Genomic DNA, 20,021 nt, shown 5'->3' with positions numbered 1-20,021 from the left:
AATTCGTCTCCAAAGCACCAGAACACTAGACTTTAGCAGAGGAATATCTGACTTCCAATATGTAAAACCAGATCAAAGAAAAGAGCAGCTCGAGGGTCCAGATGGTTATTAAAAGCCACTTGGGGTTCACTCCCCGTCTCCGTCTCTAATGTGAATGGCTTTGTATGCTATAATTGGCTGTATATATATTTAACGTTTAATTACCTAATAATATTCACTATTTCAATGAGTCATTCTAACTGTAGTAATCCAAAATATTCAGGCTTTTGATGAAGGTGCACAGCTTCCAAAGGGCTGACTTGTTGGAACATTTCAAGGGAACACTGACAACAATGTTTGAGCAATGTGAAGCTATGATGACTGTGAACCGTCTTTTAAAAGCAGGTATTAATTTCACGACTGAGTGCAAGAATGGATTAACATACCTCTGATTGATGTTCTTTTGAGAATTTGTTTAACTACTCCAACCACAGAAAAGGTAACTTAACAAAAGGTGCACACGTGTGCTTCAAAGGGAAAGAGGCCATGATGAGATTTAAAATGGTGTAAGATAACGTGGGATTTGCATAATGTCCCCGACTCAGCAAAAGGCAACATATTGATTCGATTGGTGTTTGCAAGCGCTGCACCGACACAATCTCACACTGACTTGCACTGCAACTCCAAATCAGAGTAAAGCTAAACCTGACTTTGATTGATGGCTCAGAACCTGGGACAGCTTAAAACACTTCAATGGATTCTCTGGAGGCACAATGCCAACAAGCAGGGGGGGATTTTTCCGTTCCCCATTCACAAACAGATCAGGTCACTCAAGGCACAGGCTTGGACCTATTGCTTAAATATCAAGTGGATTAACACATCCGGTTCATGTTCAGGTGACTTTACATGTATTTGTACACGTAGGTAGATTTACTGAATTTCAGGCAGTTAATGGCATCGATGAGGTGTAGATGTCAACTCAATATTTGAAAGGTTAAGATGATTGGGTTTGTTTACGAGGACACCATGAGAAGGCTTAAGGCATACGGCCTACAATGGAATTTTAAAAAGAGGTCATTTGAAGTCCCTCATTTTAAAAAAGCTATCTTGACTACAGCCTGATTTATACTTCTGCACTGCATCGATGCTGTAGCTACGCGGTCGACGTGGACCCTACTCAGTGGCCCTAAACGCACCTCCAAAAAATCCTGACTATGCGTTGCGGCGACGTGAACCGCAAGGACTGTGATTGGTCCGCTCAGAACATCATTTCCGGCCGTTGCTTTCCGGTCACAAAGAAAATTTTATTTAATTAAAAGGCTGCATACGGCGAAGAAAATCAGTCGATTAACATTCGAAAGTGGCAAAAGTGCATTTCTTCAACCAAGTTCCTCAGTGGGCTAACGAGTGCGTTAAATTCACTCGTTTTCAGCCTCGATTGATTGAGTTGTCGGACAGACGACCTCAGCAAACTCCGTTGTCGCCCCCGAGCGGCTTGGCAGTGAATTGCAGAGCAAGGCGTTCCCTTGATGCAGAACTATAAATGCACAACGACGACGTCGGGTCTACGCCAAGGGCACGGCATCGATGTGACGTAGAAGTATAAACTAGGCTTAAGACGTGCTTGACTGTGGACAATTCAATTATAGAAAGACAATGAATTCCCAGACTAACAAAAAAAAAGGAGATATTGCCTTAATTCAATCACACGACATGTGTAATATTGAAAGAATATATATATATGAAATATAAAAAATGTGAAAGGTTAAATGGAATGTATTAATGACATTAAACTATTTTATTCACATTAAAAAGTCTGATTAATTTAAACCTAAAAAGAGTCGCTTCTTTTTAAAGGATGCTACCAGCTGACCGTTTCAACCTTTTGTGTGGCCACTGGGGCGAATGTGGTTCAGTGGCAGAGTTGGGCATCTCTCAACCAGAAGGTTGGGGGTTTGGTCCCCATCTCCTGCAGCCACATGTCTGATGTGGCCTTGGGCAGGACACTTATTCCCAAAATGCTCCTGTTGCTTCGTCGAGGTTTATAAATGTTTATGAATGGAAGTCGTTTAAACTGATGGGATAGTAAACACATTCACACACTGATGTTGGTCTCAGCCATTAGTGTGTAAATGGGTGTGAATGTGTAGGTGTGACCTGCGGTGTAAAAGAGCTTCAAGTAGTCAGAGGACTATTAAAACGCTTTACAAGCTGAAGTCTATTTACCATTTACAGGCCTCTCGCTTCAAGCGGAGGGGGTGACAACACTCAAGGCTCTATCTTCTGAGTGGCCCATGCATTAGGGCTTCCAATTATCTTTTGACAAATAAATCAGATGGCGATGAAACATGATTCAAAGAAATGCTGAAAGTCTGCCTTTAATCCTCAAGTCATTTCACATTCAAGTGCTGGAGTGAGGGTATCCTAACATACCGTTAATCTGCCAAACTAAATGCTAAATGTTAATGTGAGCATGTGCAGCAGGTTGTGATAAGCAAATTATGCATACATGGGCTCAACAGAAAGGATGACAGGCTTACCGATCTTCTTACAGCGCTCCTCTCCTCTGTTGTGCATGATGATCGGAGAGTAGATGAAGGGGCTGGCGGTGGACATATTCTGTCCCAGCAGGCCTTTCACTTTGTGAGGACGCAGACTGACAGGCAGATTGAGGAGCTTCACTGATCTAGTTTAGGCATTAAAGAAAAAAGAACAGTGGCATTAGTAAGGCTCATTTCGCACATGTTTTTAAGGCACATTTAACACCAAAAATGATCATTTCACATCATGATAAAAGTCTTGAACAATCAAAGGGCTGAAGGCAGAAAAAAGAATTCAAAAGAAAGTTTTAACCTCTTAGTTGTCCATGCCTGGTTACTGTTGATTTGCCTCCAGCTCTGCAGCAATTCATAGTTCTGCAGTGCTCACTGCAGTGAAAGCCTGTATTCATCTAATTATTTTTACATTCAAAAAGCTCGGAAAACTCGGAGGATATCTGCAGGAACAATTCCTGGGGAACTTTATTCACAAATGACGAAAACCAAATTTCACTGTGGAAATATTGTAACGCCTGTGAATTAATGGGAACAAACAGAGAGCCGTCATCTCCTGGGTCTTATTTTTTCTTGCCTTGAGGCAGATCTGGGTTTTTTTAGAAGGACTTTGCTTTTAAGATAAATGATTTAAGTAATATGAATGCAAGAAACTGCTATTCTATCTTTTGTAACAACATTTTTTTTTATCAAATGAAATTTTTCACCCATTTACTTCAAAGAGTTATGTCACTCTTGAAACTTTTAAAACCATCATCTATAAACCTATTTGTTTCCCTTGTCAAACAGCCATCAGCTGTGCTATCACATTGGAAACTGTCCTGTGTGGCTGGGCTTCCTTTGAAGGAAATCACAGTGTTTGCACTGCAGGAAACAGGATCTCAATAAGGGTCATGTTTTACTGACCCCAAACAAAACAGCAGGTACATCAGGTAGTCAATTCTCAATGAATTTCTGAGGAGGAGGCTTTCAGCACTGAAAGACTCTGATTCATTCTGATCATTGGAATCACCGTTGCTCTGCAGTGATATGTAAAAACCAGTGCTTTTTCTTACATCCGAGGACTGTTTGCCCAGTATTTAAAACACAGAATACAGCAGATAAATGTCTGACAGCTCTTTTTGTTTCCTTAAAGAAAGTTCATAGAACTAAACGCGCTGGCTACACTGACCGGAAACTACCCGGAAAAAAAACTAGTACGACCTACCTGCGAATCAGAGTCCTGGCTCTAGATGTGGATATCATGTTAATGAGCCCAAACTGTCATTACATGCTAAATTTTATTCAGTACTGAACTGCTGACATCATTTGGGTCACAAAAAGTTTGGAAATTAACGAGGTGCAATGCTTCATCTTGCAGGTGCAAATCAGGCTTTTATGGTTGCAAGGCAGTCCTTGGACTATGGATACTGCTTACACTGTTTAGGGTCACAGGGGGACTGAACTTGATCCCAACGGTTACTAGGCGACAGAAGGGGGTAAACTCTGGGCAGGTTTCTAGTCAATCACAGGGCTCAGACAAAGATAAAGACAACTATTCACACTTTTATTAACACCTACTGGCAATTCAGAGTCACAGTGACAGAGCGAATCCCTGCACCACCCTGCAAGCAATCAAAGCAACAATCACCTAATGTTGCAAATGACAGGCTCGGAATAGTTTCGATCTGAACGGACTGAGAAAAAAGAAGCCCTGATCGACTTGTTGCTTTTATTTGTACACAGCCGTGGACAGAGTAGGACATCAGGGGAGAGAGCTTTGGGAATGACGTGAGAAACGAGACGCAGGTTGGATTTAAACCCAGGCCACACACTCAGAGGACAACAGCCTCTGGACATGTCGCTAGGCCATCAGCGCCCCAGACCGTTTGTTTCACTATAGAGTCACTACGTCTCTTTCAACAAAGCCACCGGACGTCATTGTCTGGTGAAACTTGAAACAACGATCTGATCCTGTCAGTGGCCACAAAAACTTGACTCACTTTGACTTCGGGGTCATGTGATTGCAGTGATTATGCTGCAGCTATAACAGATGAACCAAACGTTTTTCTACCAATTAGCCATAGAAAACAATGTGTGTATGTAAATGAAGTTTAAAATGGCCCATTACCTCCTGTTAACTGGTTGTGTTTTCTGCCCTATTTATCGATTAACATTTTACTTTTGGTTTAACATCATCTTTTTTGTGTTTTTGATTTATTGTTTTTTCTCACGGTGTAACAACATGGTGTAATCAGACCAAAATTGCCATTTGAATAAAATTTGCACAAACAAAAATGAAGCCGACACCGGATAAGTTGCAGGAAACCCCCAATCATTCAAAGTTTGGTCTTACCGGACAATGGGAAGCTTTGTGAAAGGTACAGGAGGGAGCTTGAGTCCATCAGGAAGGGTGATGACCTCCATCCCACCTGGACACTTGGAGGTGTAATTCTCCAGACTCTGGGTGACTTCTTTCTTTTCTAAAAGTGTCGGAGCATATAATGGGAGCAAAAATGAGAACACTGGAGAGAAGATGGAGCACATTACATACAAGTACAGAAACAAGTACCTGGAGATAAGGCAGCCACAATCAAGACACTACCAAGTTCCTTTTCTCTACAACATGACAATCCACACTCCATTGAAGACATTTAATCTTTTTTATGCGATATAAATTAGCTCAACATTAATGACCTGTGAGATTTCGCTCTCAGCAATAACAGCCCCAGCCTTCAAGTACAATTGCAAGTTTTATTGTACCATCAATACCTTTTGGGGGGAACATTGCTGCTCAGCCAGCCATACAATTTTCTTTTGGCTCTTGAAGTTTTGAGAGCGTACATCAAACAGAAACGAACATTTACTTGCAGAGAAAGGATACAGATCTATATCACTTTACAGGACTACCCTGTTTTAGTTATTTGTTCATTTATTTATATCGATTAATCCATTTTTCCTAGTTCCTGCTCCTCTTACAGTATGTGCTACAGTACCGTATCACTATTCACTCCTACATAGTTTTTTTTTTTCACATAAACCTCCAGTTTCACTTGAAGCAGCATAACAATAATAAGGAAGAAAAAAACGTTGCAAACATAAACTTTACAAGGGCTCCAACCTCTGCACTGGGTAATTGTTCATAGTTTTTCTGCTCACTCTAGTTTGTTATACTTTGGAACTTGCTGATACCAGCTTAAACCAAGACACAACCGCAGGTATTGAAAAATGGAGCCAATGCACGAGTGCAAAAAAAAAAAAAAAAAAAAGACTGCAGTTCCTCTAGTAGCTGTGTGCGGGAGCTGTTATTTTTGAAGGAGGAGGCTTAAGGTCCACCTCAGCTCCACCCCTTCAGCTGTTACTAAATTGAGCCAAGGTAAGCTGGAGTAAGCTCTACTTGTATTGGTAACTGCCATTTATCAGCTTTAAAACACCCGAACAGAAACTACTGAGTGACATCACTGATTTTTTTATTCAGTGGAGAGCAAAAACATGCTAAGATGTGACTAAGAGAACCAGCGGTACTTCACACTGCTCCAAGCAACAGTAAAGACCTTCTAAGAAATCTGCCTACATACATAAATATATTGTGTCCAAAGGAAGGCATATACTTATAAACACAGACTTGTTACAAACAGTAGATGAAAAGAAAATGATGAGGACCACAGTTAGAGAGCCAGAAAGGAAAGAAGAAATAAAGAAGAGAATTAAGTGAGATTGAGATGGATGGAGGGAGGAAAGATCCAGGGAAAGAAGTGTGGTAGAAAGTACTCCAAGATAAATGGATGATAGCTGAGGTGTCCTTCAGGCTCAAAGCTTTCAAGATTGATCACATATTTGTCATTTTTTTCCCCGTTAGCCATTTCTGTTTGTCCACAGCAGCTGTGTCTTCAGGGTCCACTCCAGCAAAGAGAGCTAAACGGTGTTATGTTATTTCTCTGTAAATGTTGATTCTGTTCCCATAGATTTGTTGTTGTTTTTTTGTCAGAGATTGAGCAATAATAAGCAGATAATTGCAATGATTTTACTGTTTTCATCTTTTGCTTTGTAAGGTGACCTTGAGAGTTTCGAAAAGGCGCCTTTAAATAAAATGCATTATTACTATTATTATCGTTATTATTAATTGTTTACCTTTGTGTTTAATACAATTAGCAAGGCTCACTTAAATTGAAACCTCAGATTAGATTAGATTTTGGAAATAACTGAAATTCATGGTTCTTTATGGGGTTATTGGTTGATTGGTCTTTGGGGGGAGGGAATCATTTTGGAAATTAGCGTTCTTATCATGAACTAAACAACTTCAATGCAAGGGCACACGGGTGTTGATACAAAATCTTATACCCATAAATCTGTTGATGTCTTTATAGATCGATTTTGATCCTTAGAGATAGATGAGAAGTGGATTGAATGAGCGGCTGTGACTCAGTTGGAAGAGTCGTCCTCTCTTAACCGGAAGGTCGAGTGTTTGACCCCAAGCTCCTGCAGCATCATGTCTGATGTGCTCTTAGGCAAGACATTTAACCCCGAATTGCTCCCGCTGCTTCGTCAACAGCATGTGAATGGGATTGCTTACTTCAGATGGTCACTTTAGATAGCAGCCTCTGCCATCAGTGTGTGAATGTGTAGGTGTGACCTGCGGTGTAAAAGTGCTTTGAGTAGTCAGAAGACTGGAAAAGAGTTATACATCTGAGATACAATAAGTCGATTACGATCGTCACTAGATGTGATATTATTGGCTGCTTAAATCGGTCAGGCTCTACTTTTTCGTCTATAGGCAGTCCTTTTTTAGCAACATACAAATTCCTTTCGCAGAAAACATTTGTGTCTATGCACTTCAAGGCATCAGCTGTAGTTTTTCGGCAGATGCCAATTTTGGTTTTCACTCATGCGACAACTTTTCATGTGTAGGTAAGGCACCGATTGTGATTTACACTTTTCTGCAACAGTTGCACAATTAAGACATCAACAGCTGTTCTTTGTTCGGGTTAGTTCAGAGGAGCCAGCTGGACATGTCAGTGAGTCAGTGAGTAGAAGACAACTTTGTCAGTCTAGCAAACCTGAAACGGAAATAATCCCAAGCGTTTGACATCAATAAGGGTGCACAAATACCGGCTGCTAAACACCTACAGGAGAAAAAAAAAACATTCAATAAGCATTCAAAAATACACATTCCTTCAGGGCGGTTAGATAATAAATGCACGGGGTTAAACTAGGAGGAGAACTATTTTAGATACTTTTAAAGAAGTCCTTGCCCAGGCAATACAGCAAAACACAGCGGTTAGAGCAGCACATGAAACAAGACGCATGGATCAGCAAACAAAGATTTTTTTTACTGAACAAAGAGAGTGGAGGAAATGTGGACGTCTTTATTCAGTTCTCCAAACACGAGTATGTTATATCCAAGTGTCAATCATCAAGAGGAACAACAACTGAAGGCAGGATGAACGGCAGCATGCGTAGAGGTTTGCTCTGATCGTCTGCTCTAAAAAAAAAAAACTGAGCTAACATCACATTGTTGTAAGACAGGGACTCCAGCGAGACATTCAATATTTGCACCTGTTCAACCTGCCTTCATCCAAAAACCCAGGCGTCTGCTGTATTTATGCTGCACTTTAGAGTTGTTGACGTGACTGAACATTGGTTTCTGAATACAAAAGTTACGGATTGCCAGTGCTAAAAACAAATCAGTCTGACAGCAACGAGTGGGCTTAAATACTCTGACAGCTGCTGAAACGCTTTGCCATTTTAATGCTCCTAATTTGTCAGGAGAGATCTAATATAATTTGTAAAGCAGCAGGTGTCATTTGGAGACCGTTTGCTGGTTTAAGCTGCGTGAAAAGTAATATAATATGAGATGGGTATGCATGAGAGAAAATCCGTGAAGAGTAAAAATTGCATGAAATCATTTTTGGATGACGCACCAAAACAATCTTTCGAGCGTGTGGTGTGCAAATGTTCTGTTTACATCCATCCCTGACTTCTTTCACTCTCTCTGCTGCTACCATAAAACGAGGCATTATAGCTCAAGTTTGACTGTTCAAGAGAACAATTCCCACTCTGGATCCAGTCGGGTTCACAGTTTTAAAGCTCTGAGTACGTGTGAGTTCCACTTGTTCTTTCCATTTGGTCGTGGCTTATTTCCATCTCTTCCAACTTGCAGACTTCATTATTTACGGAGTCTCTACCTTGTTGTTTTCACTAGGGCCCGACGTAAATGTTGGGAAGAGAAAAAAAAAATCTGAAACCGGTATATCTGCCGATAACTTTCTTGGATCTATCTTCAATCTGTAGAGACAGATGTAAACATACAAATTGATTGTGATGATCCATAAAATGCAGTTATCAAAAACTTGTGAAAAAGATATATAATGAAGAAAATATGGCCGCTCAACTGGAAAGTAAACTGCAAACATACATGAGTGATGATACTTTTGGGTTGTAACCCATATAGCATCCTCTGCTGGTCGTCTCTTACTTTATTTCTTTGCAGCTCTGCAGTCTGTAAAGCTACCCGACTTCAATGCTTTCTTCTTCTTCTGTTATTTAATTGTTGTTAGCAAACAGCTTTCAGGTAAGCTACCGACAGCCTCTTGCTAGTAGTAGTACCTTATCACAAGCGGCTGCTGCTAAAAGTCATGCAAGAGTGCATTTTAGCTTTAAAAAAAAAGTTGGATTTTTTTATTATAAGTTCATGAACATTCAAAAAATCGACAAAAACAAAGTCAATGTCATCGTCTTTCAACTCCAAGATCAGTCACATCTCAAACGGCAGTGAGAAAGTACATTACAGCTGGGGAAAGAAGAGTAGAATCTGATTTACATGTTCATTACTTGGAAGCCAAAAGACACTGAGTTGCCACCAGATGCCTTATTATAGTAGGTTGATGGATTCTGGGTGGTGCTCAGGTGTTTTTGACAGGGAAATATCTCTTAAATAATCACAAACTGCTGAAAGCCTGAGCTTTTATTCAAAGTGGCTAGGTTTGTGAGGTAACCCTTAAAGACGCTGAGGGACTTGGACTGACTAATGCAGCACTTGAAGGGCACTTCAACACAAAAGTCGATGGTCAATAGGCCATCGCATTTAAATTGGTGTGATAAACAGGAGGCCGTGTATGAAGCGACAGGTTAATCACGCTTCATGATCGGCCGTTTTCTGTGGGGCAGAAAAACCTAAGTCGGTCTAAGTAATGAAGTGGTACTTGAACAGTAAATCATGTAACAAACAACAGAAACTTGCAAGAAGTTCATGGTCTCCCACTTTGGGCGACTTTGTCCTGAAATGACACCAATATCTTCCCACGATTCTGTTCATGAAGTCAAAAATGTTGTCGCACAGAAAGAGATGATTCTAATGTCACTGTGCCTGCAGACTTATCATTTTTAGACACTATACTGGAAGAGCCTCAAACGTCTTTGATGTCAAAGGGGATATTTTTCAAAGGGGGATTTATAAATCTATATTGTGGTGTTCTGAACTACTGACAGAAGATCACAGACGTATCAACAGTTTTATGAATAATTTAGATTTTTATAGCTGCTTTTTCCAGCTAAGTGCCAGTGGCAAAAAAAATCTTGTAGTGGAAACTAAATCAAGACAATAAAATAAGACTGGTGCTTGACTGAGCAACTGAAGTGAGGACATAAAATTCACTATTTAACAGTAAGACACATCATACAGCCCCGTCAAGCCAGCTTTAAAAAAAGCTAACTACATGATTCCTGACCCAGGGACAGCAAAGGCTAGTTTTTACATGATGTTTAAATAATGCTGACATTTTCGGATCCCGTAAAGCTATGGATCACAGTAGCACAGACAATCCACCCAAAACTCACCTCAGTGTAAAAGAACCTCTTAAAAATGGGGTAACATGTGTAATACCTATGACCTGGTTGAGCTTTCTTTGATTGATCAGGTTAGTTTCCTATCAGTTAGACTCATTTTTGTTTGTCACATTTGGCACTGATTCACTCTGAAGATGATATTCAGTCATTCTTATTTCTCTTATATGAACACTATGTTTCATGTATGTCAATAAATGACAATGGGGTGTAATGTTAAAAAAGATCTCTACGGCTACTTGGGACTTGAGGGCTTTTTTTCCCCCGTACTTGGCCTCTCTTAGACGGAGCAAGGAGGGGTAGGTAGAGACATTTGAAGTGCAGAAAAATGATTCTTGATTCCTGGTCCATCATTTCTCTATCATGTAATCACTTTCTGGATAACAACAAAAGACCTCAGGCTTGACCTGCAGCAGTTAACCCAGTGGAACATTTAATGCTGACCTTGTTGTCTAAGACAGCACTTCAGCAGTTCTCCTGCATGCTGTAACACTGCTACTAGGTTATGTAACCTTGTTGTCCTATTAAATGTTTCTTTGGGCCTTGTGTCTTACTTTAGCCATTTTCACATATGCACTACTGAAAATATCTCGATTATTTCAGGAGGACAGCCCCTGATATTGTCCTGACCTTGCTGTTCACAATTGCACCTAACAGCAGGAGACTATCCCTGTCAGACGGGAAACGGGTGGGGGGTGGGATGTAGCGTTAAAAAAATGACGCTGAAGCAGAGGACAGACAACAGAGAGCACTATGCCACGCTATAAGGAGAATATTTATCCCACCCCCATTGGCTCAAGGGGAATTCTCCCGTTAATATCCTGCTGCATTCTCACATCAGTTACCTCAGACCTGCTGCGGAAAGGAGAAACTCCAGGTGAAGTCCAAGCCAAAGATATCACTGTTTGCATTCACATATACAGCTCCTTCGGCAAATATAAGGAGTTTATCAGGAGTTTTCTGCAGGTGTGAAAGCCCTATAAGATACCAGTTTGACTAACTAGTTAAAGGGGTTTGGTCATCTCCTGAATGCACGTGCACCTCAGCATTTTTTCTAACTGCAGACACACTGAGCACTGGTGGCCAGATTAAAGTCCATATTAAATTAGAATAAGACAAACATTACCAATAAACAACAGTAGAATAATCATTATCTGGCTCATCCTCAGTGAGATGAGTCAAAAAAAAAGCAATCTGTCTTTGTTGCACACATGTTTTATACATCAGATAAAGGATCATTATTTTAAAGCTCATTCAACTAGTCAACAGCTTGAAAAAAGTCATCACGCCTGTTCCAACTATAAAAAAAACTCTGATTAAATGAATCTAATTAAAACAAGCTTTTGACAAATAGAAACATTGTAGCAAAGTTTGTTTGTTTTGGTTTTAAAATTAATTGGAGTTTGTGAAGAACATTTGGTCGTTAAAATAATGGCCTTGAATATAAAAACTTCCACACAGGCACAGGTGGCAAAGGCTATCAAATGCTCAAGCTGGAACACACGCTGCTTGATCGTAAATAAAGTATGAGTTTGCAGCATGTTTCTTACAATGTTAAAATGTACTGAGGCAAAAAACAGACTCTTATTGACAGAGACTTTTTGAGCAGTCCGCCCCACCTCTGAATCTATATAGAGATCCCCAATCGAAAGCATGGAGCATCCTCTGAGTCAGTGTTGGCGTTGGACTCGATGAGGCTGGTATTTTTACAGCAGACGATTGTGAGAAGTAGTTTTTACATAGACATTATATAAGAGGACAAGACAAATCTGAATTCTTTCTAAAGGCTAAAAGGAGCAACGCAACAGCCTGGAAGAAAAAAAAAAAACATTATTTGAGTAGATAAAAAATGGTTGCTCTTTACAACACTAACTACTTCAGCAACATTAAACATCTCATCTTCAGAGAACTTGACCCCATCATTTGGTTCAAGTCTTCTCTTTTTCATTACAACATGACAGGTTGGGGGTTTTTTTTTTCAAATTGTGCTCCAACTAAGAGTGAAATCTACTCTGCTGCTTTGGGCTGTGGCTAATTGTGAATGATGAGTCATGACAGTGGCAACTTGTCAGCCAAAAATGCACACGCAGTGATGTGTATTCAATCTGTTTTTCAAATAAGGTTACTTTAAGATCCAAAATATCAACATGGTGACAGCCAGAAGCAGACAGAAACTTGTAGGATAAAGAAATGACCGATCCCTGCCATTCTTCTTTGAGTAAACAGACTTGAGCTCGTAAAGGTTTTCTCGTTTTCTGTTCTGACCTATCACCGCAGGTCACAGCTACACATTCCCACACTGATGACAGAGGCGGCTATGTAAAGTGCCTATCAAAAGTAACTAATCCTATTTATACATATATCAACGACAAAGCAGAAGGAGTAACATGGGGTAAAGTGTCTTCTAGGACACATGCTTTTTGATAGTAGCTGAATGTTTTTTTTTAAGGGAACTGTAAGCAAAGTTTGTTTTTATATCATAGAGAGCCTATTCATAAAGCTTGATGTTCTTAATATATATCCAGCTAGTATCTGTTGCTGTATTGATGGATACTTGTACATACATTGTAAAATTCAATTAAAACTAATTTATTTAAATTCAGACTTGTCAACTAAACGAATTCAGAAAACAACCGCAACTAAGATCAATTTACTTAACAAGGCTCAACATGGAACCCCAACACATCCAGTCCACGTTCCTGTACAGGTTAAGAATGACTCCAATCAAGTGTTTATGTTCCAGTTTGATCTGACAAAGCTTCATTTCATTCATTTTCTCGATCAAATTACTGCTAAACTGATCCATGCAGAGAGATGATATCTGTCCACTGTGCTGGTTTACCTCCACATAGTGAAGTATGGCAGTAACCAATTACCAGAGCCACAGCCATTGCAAGAGGCAGGAGGCTTTGTTGCAGCTTATTCAAAACATTTGACCGTCATTCCAGGCTTGATTTAATAATAAATATTATAATTAGCTTCATGGACAGTGAGTCTGCTGCAGGTGACAATGTTCCATCGTTAGGTTGGATAATTGCAAACATCCCTCGTTGGTGAGTGGTGCATTTTAAAATTGCAAATAACCTACAAACTTTGCCCTGAAAAAGAACAGTGGTGTGGTGAAGAACATCTTTTGTAATGTAGTTGCTGGTAATGTTGCAGATGTTGGGTTGGGGGGGGGGGGGGGGGGCAAAACTCCATGATTGTTCTGTTTTCATGCAACAATTGCGCTGTAATCTTTAGAAGCTTTACTTCATCATGTTACTTCTTCACACGTCCAGATGTTAATAGCAACAAAGAAGACCAGAAGCAGGCGATCAGTGTAATGTACAGTAGGCCAACGTTCTCAATAATGCTTTAATAAGCTTTTTAAATGGGTACACTTAAGACCTGAGGATCAATTCTGTTCTTGCTCAAAGGTCATAAATCAGTATTTCTGGCTATGGTAATCCATTCACAGTACAACATTCTGTACCATGACTCTTACAAAGAGAGGACGAGGTGTGCATTTTGCAGAAAATGTGAGTTAATACTAAAATATTATGAAAATGTGGAAGTGGTCTGCACTTGGTATTAACATTGTGAGTCTGTATTCCTCGTACATCTATATCGAATTAAAGGTAGGAGAAGTGAAGTGAGCAAGTTTTTGTCGAGTGATGCAACAATTTCACTGGTCAATGCAACTTCACACTGAGCATCCTGAGACTGCGAGTGAGATCTGATAGGAGTTGAATTCTCAGCTCAACCGATCACTAATGGTTGGTGGTTTTACTCCTGCCAGTAAAATTACAAGAAATATGAATTATGAAATGGGGCTGACGATATCTGCAATCAAGAGTTCCATCACACCATATCAGTCCCTTCATGTTTCACAAATGTTTGTTACGGCCTTTGAAACACAGGCAGGAGGAGCCAATTTCAGAACTAAAATAAAGATTGATTAAATAAAGAGTCAAAAACGTCCTAAATAATAATCCAGAGAGGCAAACACAGAAGACACTGGAAACACTGCTACTGATACATCCAACATACAACAGGAACATACAACATACAACCGTCAACATATTACAATGAAGTGACCCAGAAGGGAAGACACACTTAATACACATGGTAATCAAACACAGGTGAGGACAAGACAAGACTGAGGACCAGAACTATATTATAAATCAGGAAAGACTGAAGACACCGAGAACGATATACAAGACACACAAGGACAGAGGAACAAGGAGAAGAAATTACAAAATAAAACAGGAAACAGCTACAACTGAACTGAGAAACATTTAAAGAAACACAAGGGAAACAAGCAACACGGGGAAAGAATTAGATCTCAAACAAGACAAGAAAAACTAAATGAAACAAATCATTACAGTTTTGACAGCTACAGATTTGAGTCCATAACATTTATTTAGATTCCCAGACAGAGGCTGATATCAGAGTGCAGTCTATGAATGCCACATGGTGCTAATGGGTTGTTCATTGTGTTGCATTGTTTCCAAACTAGCACACCAAGGTGAGAGGGTGTTTGTTAGTGGAGACAAACATGCATTAGGATTGAAATATGAGGTAGTGCAATTAACATTTACCCAAATATTGCAAATAACACTTTAATGAGAGGCTATGAATAACTAACTATACAGCGCTCTTCTAATCTATACCCAACTGTTTTGAACACCCTTTCAATTAAAATTTTAGTCTAAGTAGCTCCAACAAAACCCTCCTGCAGACAATTAAAAGGCACGTCATTTTAATTCAAAACGAGGTTCAGGGGTCATTCAAAGCCTCGTGAGTAAACACTTTCTTGTTCTGTGTGGTTTGATGAAATTTGTCACTTTTTAGCAGATTTTTTTTTTTTTCTCCCAGAACTGAATCAGATGTAACGAGTGTTTTACAGCCAATGTGTGCTCAAAGTTTCAAGTGATCTTCACTCGGTGCTTTACTGCTTCGTCGTCTTTTTTAGTTGTCATGGTAACATGACTGTTGTTGGGGAAAGGTCAACAAGGCCTACAGATGGTGACTATAAAAAGGGGGGGATATCAATATGAACAGTTTATGTCCAGTGGGCTTCAATGTTCATGGACTCATTGTTTTGTCATTATTTTTTTGTGTTTAAAATTTCTCTCCTCATCGTGACTTTTCAGCAGTGCTAGAAATGTTTACTTGTTGTTACCATACAAAGAGCAGTTAACAAAACATAATCAATTAAAATGTAAATAATGATTATTTAAGTAAAGAAGAATTTTCCAAAGTGCACAGTTTAATAAATGTATCTAAAATGATTGTTAAAAATATCTATAAGTGGGTAAAGTAGGCAGGTCTACTAAAGGAAGGTTTTAAGCTTGGTCACACATTAATCACAGGGAATATTATTCCAGGTTCATGATAACCCTGGGAACTCCCAGAAGGCCAGCCTCGGATTAGAGAGAAAAGGTTCACACTGTAATGTTTCCTTCCTCCTGTCTCAGAGTCTTTGTTTCTATATCTGTTCCATCTCCACACTCACCTTTCTTCATATGTCACAAACGTGTCAGAGACTCATTGAAGTCACAGATAGACCTATATGACATTTAGAAATCAACACTCTGGCTTACAGGGTTAAATAAGATGCAACAAATAATATATACCGCGTGGTAAATGGTTACAGCCTGGTGTTTTGTTGGTCCAAGATTGCTTTGTCTAAAACAACACAGGTGAACACACAACCATCCAATCAGATGCTTAGTTCATGTATTGAAGACACTGTATCGCAACCTTTTAGTTTAAACACCGTCCGTGTCACACTCTGTTCTTTGCTGGACACATAGACACACAAACCCTGAGACACATCAATGGGAACTTATTCCACGAGAACAACGCACGATAACCTTTCTGATATTGTCAATATTACAGTGCAGATGGGAGGAGAGTCGATGAAAGGACGCTCAAACTGTAGCAGGCAGCGCCCCCGAGCCCAAAAAGTGACACTAAGTACATCTGAAAAGGTATCTATTGAAGCAAAGAAATGCTGCTGAAGAGATCTGCTTACAAGGTCAGTGTTTTAAGTGAGAAAACACTCAGCTGTTGCAGAAGTAATTACATCATTCGGCCATACTTTTCCTCGCCCTTGATGTATGCTAAGCTGTAGTAGAGAGTAATATTATTCAAGCAGGCCAGGTTCTAAGAATGCTTGAATGAGCCGCAGTAGTCCCTTCGCTGAAATTTAATATTTCACGCTCTGAGCTTACTTCATCTTGTTCATACCTCGTCTCGCCCTCCCCCTCTACCCCTCAATTCTCATGCTCTGTAGCGGACCGAGGATTACACCGGCCTCTATTGTGTGGCCAGTGGACCGTCTGGCTCACACCGCCTCAGTGAAAAAACCCCTATCTCCTGGCTGCACAGGATTTCTGGTCAGTGCACAACGTTGCTCACATGCCAAGAAAAGACTGGCTTTGTTGTGCACTGTATGCTATAAGGTATAAGGTATAATGCTGCAATCACCAAAGTACAGGGTGGCTCTTCCTTGAATCTTCTGAAAGCTCAAGTGAAGCTGGGTGCACCTCACAAGATTTAAGTTCCGCAAGGAAGAAGGAAAGTGTAATGCCACTACTTTGTCAACACTCATCTGGGAGTTTGAAAAGGGCTGACCTTGATCAGACAGGAAGTCCAGCATCGTCTGCAGCAGGAAGGACAGATGACGGACAGACAGGCCAGGGTTGCCCATGCGACGGGAGGCGTACACCAGTTCATGCAGGAGGCGCATCTGAACGGCAGCCCAGCCTCTGTGGGTACCTGAGAGAGAGGTGACAAACACAAACTCACATTTAAAAAGGCTCATCGCTGACATCTAATGTTAGACAGCTGTCACTGAAGACCAGCACAGAGTCTACCTCTCATAGTTCCAACACTTTTTGATTGAAATTATTCTCTTTTGTATTTGAAGGGAAAATTTATTTTTAGTCCCAAAGTTATTGAGAGACATGTTTCACACATATGTTGGCCAAAAACACACACACACACAATGATAGGAGGATATTTAGGTCATATATCTATCAGCACACCTCGTAAATAATGACTCATATTTTACTCACGTGTATTCAGTGACAAACATTAATGCTTCAGAAGGTGCAACAAACAGTGTGGCAAACCTTCTGAAGTCTGTATCTGTCGTGACCACACACAATCAAATCCATCTCAAGACTTTTGATTCGATCCCGTCTCTTGTAAACTGAAGTATCCCCACTGCGGACTATCAGATGAGCCCCAGCACCATGCTAACCTAGCCACATGATTTTCCCCGCAGATCTCCACAAGACATCTTAATAGCATTCTAGCCTGACACAAAGTGTTACATAAGACCCTCAGCCCCCTACCAGATCCCAAACTCCGCTCCCAGCTGTCGACTGTTGACTCACTAAGTGGGAAAGAAAACCAAAGGAAAGATGTGCAGGGGAGGCCTGAGGGGCAACAGGGAGGGAAAGAGGATATTTGGTAAACACTCTGATGCTTCTTCTATTAAAAAAGCACTTCCAATAAATCAAGCCAATGATGCTTTTCAGTAATCAGCACAGTGCTTCTTTCTCATCCTGACTTCATCTGTCATCCGAGCAAACTGTAAATCCAATTCCTTCACAAACTCTCTTTCTGTGGTTAAACTGCACCCACTTGGCAGGCTATAAATAGCTGAATTCCACCTGACTGCTAAAATCAGTGCTTATCTAGAGAACAGTAATCCAACACGTTGGAGTTTTTTTTTTCTCACAATGTCACTCTCACTCAACACAAAAGTGACTTCATTTGTGCTTTTTTTTTCTCAGACTTGAATTGAAGGTGTCTGGAAATCCATTTAACCAAGATAACGAGAGTGTTGTCGCGGCCGAGAAGCTGCACTGTCATGCAAAAGCTAACTGAAAAAGGCATTTTAACTTGGGGACAACTCTGATGAAAGTGGGGGAATTTTCTCCTCAGCAGGTAGACATGACACGGAATATCACAATTACTCTCCCTCATCCTAAACATGCACGTTATTAGAAAGTAAAGAGCTCCAAAATGTCCAGGAAAAAAGAAGTTCTGAGTGAATAGTGACCTTATTGGGCTTCATTATTGATCCTCATTTTCTCCCACTTCAACTTGTCTCTCCTTTGTATTGCTTTACAAACTCCCACCTGTCCCCTTCTGACAAAAGACTTGGAATCGTCATTTCCTGCTTGCTCACCAGCACTTTGGTCATTTAGGCTTTGTTCAGACTGCCGCCCAAAATCTGCTCAGAATCCGATCTAACAGACTGACTGTCCACATTACAAATTGCAAGTGACCAGATCTGAACTGCCTGTCCATTTTCACCTGGTCCGATCCACATTGATTTCTATGGTAGCAAGTTACACCCAGCAAAAACAACAGCAAAATGGACGACAGAGAAGTACGTCTATTTCTGACGCAAACTATTTTACAGAGCAGTCCTTCCACGGGCTTGTTTGACCACTTTTGTTTTTATTCTTGCTGTTTTCTTTCACAAAGTTAACTTCCGGCTTGCCGGATCTAAGCCTTTTTTTTTCCCGATGGCGCCTCTGTTGTGTAGTGTTGTGTAGCGTAGTGTTGTGTAGTGTTGAGAGTGACACAGCGACCGAGACGAAGCGGTCAGGACGTTCAGATTGAGTCTGGTCTGTAGGAATCAGATTTGAAAAATCACATACAATCTGGATGTGCTAAAAATCCCATATGGAGGTGCAGTGTGACCAAGGCCTAAAAGTGGATACCCAGGTCTCATTTAGGACTTTGATGTCACAGCTGATATATCAGCAGGGATAAATGATAGCAGTTTCACTTTTGTGATTTAAACCAACATGTTCCATGTAATGGTCTTTGTATTCATGTCCCTAAAATTCAGCACTGAATTATAACAAGGCAGGAAAGGGAAAAACATTTGATAGCCAAGTGGTGATGTTTCATGTCCTGTACAGAATCAATATTCCTTGTTGCAGCAGCTTTGGGTTTGAAGCTGACAAATAAAGGCAAAAATGGCCAAACACATAATCTAAAGAAAAGTTTGAAATGACGCCTTTAAAAATGGGCAAAAGTCTATTCCACCCAACACTGCCTCGTTTAGTACCACAGCCTGGTATTAAAATATAACACTGACCACACCCCTTTCATTTCATGGCAGTGTCAAAGCACTGGGGTTAGTCAGAAGACTAGAAAAGTGCTATATAAGTTCAAGTCCGTTCACCATTTCTTGATGCTGTCCTCTCGCTGTAGTTTCTGTTTTAAAGAGTGCTGAAGCATGCATGGAGAGGCGACCTGGGCTATTGATGTCTTAATCAAAGGAAGAATTCCATCCAGTGGGATTTGATGACCAGGTTAAACAAATAGTCATGAGAAACTTCTTCCTTGAAGTTGGCTTCCTCCTAACGTAACTGAGGATATTTACTATCGTATATATGTTTGTTACCCAATAGTAATGTTAGTGACATTGCTTTGCATATGCTATAGTATTTATTCATATCCACAACATCATTTATTTTACCAAACACGACCAATGCCTTGAGCGAATAAATATATCAGGCTTAACAGTTAAAACTTTGTTTTATTATCTTTGGACACATACTGTATAAACATGGACGTAATCTCAGTGATGTTAACCACTCGTCTCTGAGGAGACCTTATGAAGCCCAAAGAAGCTAAAGAAAGGAAAAG

At 40.2% G+C, this 20,021-nt stretch overlaps 1 protein-coding gene across 2 annotated transcripts in view; it reads right to left on the bottom strand.

Annotated features, from left to right (window-relative positions):
* The window catches only part of trappc9 (trafficking protein particle complex subunit 9), a 211,951-nt gene that overhangs the window by 176,609 nt on the left and 15,321 nt on the right, over positions 1-20,021 (bottom strand). For both annotated transcript variants that reach the window (XM_079368513.1, XM_079368514.1), the window contains 3 exons: positions 16,977-17,120; positions 4,867-4,993; positions 2,520-2,665 (listed from right to left, as the gene is read on the bottom strand). In XM_079368513.1, the coding sequence (XP_079224639.1) occupies positions 2,520-2,665; positions 4,867-4,993; positions 16,977-17,120 (417 nt within the window). The remainder of the gene's footprint in view (positions 1-2,519; positions 2,666-4,866; positions 4,994-16,976; positions 17,121-20,021) is intronic.

Source organism: Symphodus melops (genome assembly GCF_947650265.1).
Source record: "Symphodus melops genome assembly, chromosome: 18".
NCBI lineage: Eukaryota > Metazoa > Chordata > Actinopteri > Labriformes > Labridae > Symphodus > Symphodus melops.
The sequence above is the reverse complement of the archived record's forward strand: the minus strand, read 5'-3'. Positions and strand labels throughout refer to the sequence as shown.